The following is a 4,262-nucleotide window of genomic DNA, read 5'->3' on the forward strand; positions in this document are numbered from 1 at the left end:
AACCCCAGCTCCCCCAGCCGCTCCTCGTATGACTTGTGTTCCAGACCCCTCCCCAGCTTGGTTGCTCTCCTCTGGACATGCTCCAGCAATGCAACATCTTTCTTGTAGTGAGGGGCCCTAAACTGAACACAGAATTCGAGGTGCGGCCTCACCAGCACCAAGCACAGGGGCACGGTCACTGCCCTGCTCCTGCTGGCCACACTCTAGCAACAAGCAGACCGGTTCTTCTATCAAAACACTTCCAGATGATCAGTGAGCATAATTCCCTGTAGACGATGCTACAAGAACAATTTGAGTGTCGCGTAGCTCAATATAGTGTTTTTTTTTTTTTTTCCAGAAGGGAAAAGAATCATTCAAAACCAGACAGGTATTTTCTGAAATGCAGGAAAACTCTAGAAGCAGCAACATGCTACCTAGCTCACTGACAAAAGGTGGGAGAAGCTTCTCCACGCAGAGGTCATCATGGGGGGGGTCTCTATCAGAGCGTAGGTGCCACGTGTTTCTCCACAATCAAGGACAGGTAGAGAAAAATATCACGATTAATATAACACATGTTGGATATAAAAATGCCAGGGCCTCGACCTCCATGCATTGCTAGAAGATGGCCATGGTCCAGCAAAACCAGATTTTCTTGTACAACATGCCCAAGAGGAAAGGATTAAAGGGCCGATATTTAGCATGAATTAACATTTGATGTTGAGGGCAATCAGAGAAGAAACAATGATTGGGTTTAATGTCGTGGTTGAGCCTGCGAGCTTCAACCACAAGCGATGCTCAACTGCACGAGGTCTTGCGTGACCACAGGGGAGACGTGGGCCCTGGGGACTTTCACGTGGGGCAGGGCAGCCGGGACTCAGCCAGCGCGTCTCCCAGAATGGGCCCAAGCAGTCCGCCCCAGCAAAGAGGTTCACGTCAAAGGGTGACCTCTTGAGGTTAACAGCTTCTTATTTAAAGAAACAAAAAAAACCAAAACCCACAGGAACTTCCCTTCTGCAGGCTCTGTAACGCTGCTGACCCTGTCCCCGCGTACCATGAGCTTGACTTTGTATCCACCAGAAAACAGAAAAAGCTTTATCGATTTATGAAGTATTTTAAAAGCAAGGTATGATTTCTGAATTAAGAAAAGGCAGAATATTAGTTTTACTACTACTTTTTTTAAAAGGCAGAATATTAGTTTTACTACTACTTTTTTTCAAGTTAGCAGATGTAGTACAGAAAGGGAAAAGACAAATTTAAAAGACCGATAAAAAACCCCCACGCTCTGAGAAATGTATTTTGAAAAAACAGTGGAAAAGCCCAATGTAAGCCTTTTAAAAAAGAAGAGAGACCAAAAAAAAAGATGCTGCAATAAGAACAGAACAATTCAAAAAAACCCAAGTGAAAATGTGGCACAGGACAAAGATATTTTAGTTCTCCTGTATCAAGTCATACATGAGCTACCTCTTCCCACTGATGGAACCACTGTTTTTCCCGTCCTCCCAGCCCACGCGTCTGCTTTCAAGGACAGGGGTGCATTTTGCCTTCTGCTGAGATTAGGGATGGATTTTATTCTCCCGACAGTTTGTAAAATCCAGCAGCATTTTGGCCCCAGTAGGGTATTTGAGCACTATGTCGGTGGGGTCTATCACACATAACTGCAATAAACCTAAAAGGATTTATTAAATATTTTATTAAATAAAAATTACTTTCCTAATCACAGCGTTTAGCAAAACTCAGGTGCAAGACTGCAGCACCCCAGGTTAATAATGCATTTGCTTACTCCCAGCCGTTAAGGCTGCCATTGAGGTATCCACCTTGCTAATTTAGCAAATGACAAGTCAAAAAATCCTTTATGCCATGCTAGATTTTCTTTTTTTCATATCTTTTTTTTCATATGTCTTTTTTTTTTTTTTTTTTTTTTTTTTTAATTTTTAAAGGCTGCGGTCTGCTCCCTCACCAAGGAAAACTGCTATAAAACCCACCAGTCTGGAGAAGCAGCAATGGTGGGTTCCTTCGCTAGTGCTGGGAAGAAGAGGCGGCTCCTACCTGCAGTGCACAGTAATGGGGTGATTGCCTGTTTGCTGCTGCTGCTTTTGGACGGCCGCAATCAGGTCGATCATCCCTTTTCCTTCTGCAGGAATTCCGATTTCTGGCCACCCGTGGAAATGGAACTGCCGAACGAGTCTGCTTTGCTTCTCCTGGTTACCCTGCGTGTGGGAAAACACCAGATTTATCCAGCTGGTCCTTCAAAATGGAAACACACTTCTTACCTTAAACATTTGTAGCTGTAAATTTTGCACCACTACAGTAGAGGGGGCTGTTTGCAACCTGGGCCGTAATATATTGGTCAAGCAGACCTGATAGTTCTGTTTCCAAATTCCCCACCCCATCAGCTGATAATTTACCCCTATAATTTTCCTTTTGATTTGCAGAGGTGCTTCACCTGGGGTAGTACTAAGGACGCACTTAATTCATCCCAAATACCAACGATTGAAAGCTTTCATCACGCACAGGCCAAATCCAAAGTGCCATTAAGGAAGAACTTGTTGACTGTGAGGGTGCCCGAGCCCTGGCCCAGGCTGCCCAGGGGGGCTGTGGAGTCTCCTTCTCTGGAGATCTTCAACCCCCGCCTGGCCGCTGTCCTGTGCCCCCTGCTCTGGGTGAGCCTGCTTGGGCAGGGGGGTGGCACTGGGTGAGCTCCCGAGGGCCCTGCCAACCCCGGCCGTGCTGGGAGTCTGGGATTAAACCAACCCAGTTCACAAAATGCCCTCATTTTTGCGCACCACCACCTGCTACGCTGAAACGTAACAATTATTTGCCTTGTCTTTACTGATTAATCACGTGCTGATTAAAAGCACGCTACCAGTTGCAGTAGGTCTTAACCCCACGCTCATGCAGTTAGCTCTGGACAGGTCTGGATGCGCAAAGGCCCGTTGTCTTCTTACGATTTAACTACCCTGAGGTTTTTGCTTGCTCGTCCCTGCGACTGCATTATAATAGCGTATGGATGCAACGTTAATATTCTGGCAGTTTTCCTACGTAACAGCAACTCTTGCAAGCTGAAAACAGGCGGGCTCTGCCGATGCTAGGTGCTTGCAACGTGTCCACCACGGGGGACGTCTAGTGAATGAGTCTGACGGGGCCTCTCGGGACACGCTTCGGTACTAGGAGCCTGGAAGATTTCACCATTTCAAGGAAAAAGGCTTGGTCAATCCTCCTTCCTCCCAGCTCTGCAGGAGTTCTTGTATCATCACGTTGCTTCAGATATCATTGACGTAGCCTAGCTGGACTCGGGCCCAATACAGAACTAACTCAGATCGCTTAGATTGGCAGCAGCGAACACTTCTAACGATGCTGGGGGTCGTAGTGCAAAGCAATGCTCTTTGGATATTACCTAAAATGCTGTTACTTGTGTTTAAATACTTTCCAATGTGGCAGAAGTCACCACATTGACAAGGACTCTGTGCTGTGTGGAGCACGGTGTGCATCCACCCCTAACCCACCACTCTCCTTAATAAGGAGAGACAGAGCTCTTAAAGTCTGAAGTCCTTTTGCTTTGCACGTGCCAACTCTTGAAGTCCATAAATTATATGCGATGCAATAAGTGAATTATATTCTTAACGGCAAGTAATTTTTTTGGTTACTTTTCAAAAAGAGCAATGCAAATCAGATCCTGAAGAAACAATGCAGCGAGTGAAGAGACGCACCCCCAAAATCAAAAGCAGGTTTTGAGTAGATCGTGCCTGTAGCACAGCAACATAAAGGGAGAGCTGGTAGGCAAGGGTAAGTCCACGTGCTGTTAAAATGCTTTGTAAGTTTTAAAAACATTGAATCAAATGTTCTTTTGTAGCTATGTGGGAGATGGAGGGAAATACAAGAATAGCAGCAACAACAAAACATTTAAAAAAAAAACCAACCAAAAACCAAAAAACCCCACGCCCCACCTTGATCAAAGCCAAGTTTTACTGACCAGAATTTTCATGGGGCTTTGTGAAAACATTTCATAGAATCATAGAATCATAGAATCAATCATAGAATCATATTATAAGGGACCCCCAGAGGTCACCCAGCCCAACCCCCCTGCAGGAGCAGGAACACCTTGAACCACATCAGGTTGCTCACAGCCCCGACCAACCTGGCCTGGAATGGTCCCAGGGATGGGGCCTCCACCCCCGCTCTGGGCAACCCCTGCCAGGGTTTCACCACCCTCACTGCAAAGAATTTCTTCCTTAGATCCAGCCTAAACCTCCCCTGCTTCAGTTTAAAGCCATCCCCCCTTGTCC

At 46.1% G+C, this 4,262-nt stretch overlaps 1 protein-coding gene across 3 annotated transcripts in view; it reads right to left on the bottom strand.

Moving 5' to 3' along the window:
• The window catches only part of PTPRE (protein tyrosine phosphatase receptor type E), a 59,431-nt gene that overhangs the window by 7,446 nt on the left and 47,723 nt on the right, over positions 1-4,262 (bottom strand). For all 3 annotated transcript variants that reach the window (XM_035890425.1, XM_035890426.1, XM_035890427.1), the window contains one exon: positions 2,026-2,186. In XM_035890425.1, coding sequence (XP_035746318.1) covers positions 2,026-2,186 — 161 coding nt within the window. The remainder of the gene's footprint in view (positions 1-2,025; positions 2,187-4,262) is intronic.

Source organism: Egretta garzetta, unplaced genomic scaffold, assembly GCF_000687185.1.
Source record: "Egretta garzetta isolate BGI_Z169 unplaced genomic scaffold, ASM68718v1 scaffold152, whole genome shotgun sequence".
NCBI classification, from domain to species: Eukaryota; Metazoa; Chordata; class Aves; order Pelecaniformes; family Ardeidae; genus Egretta; species Egretta garzetta.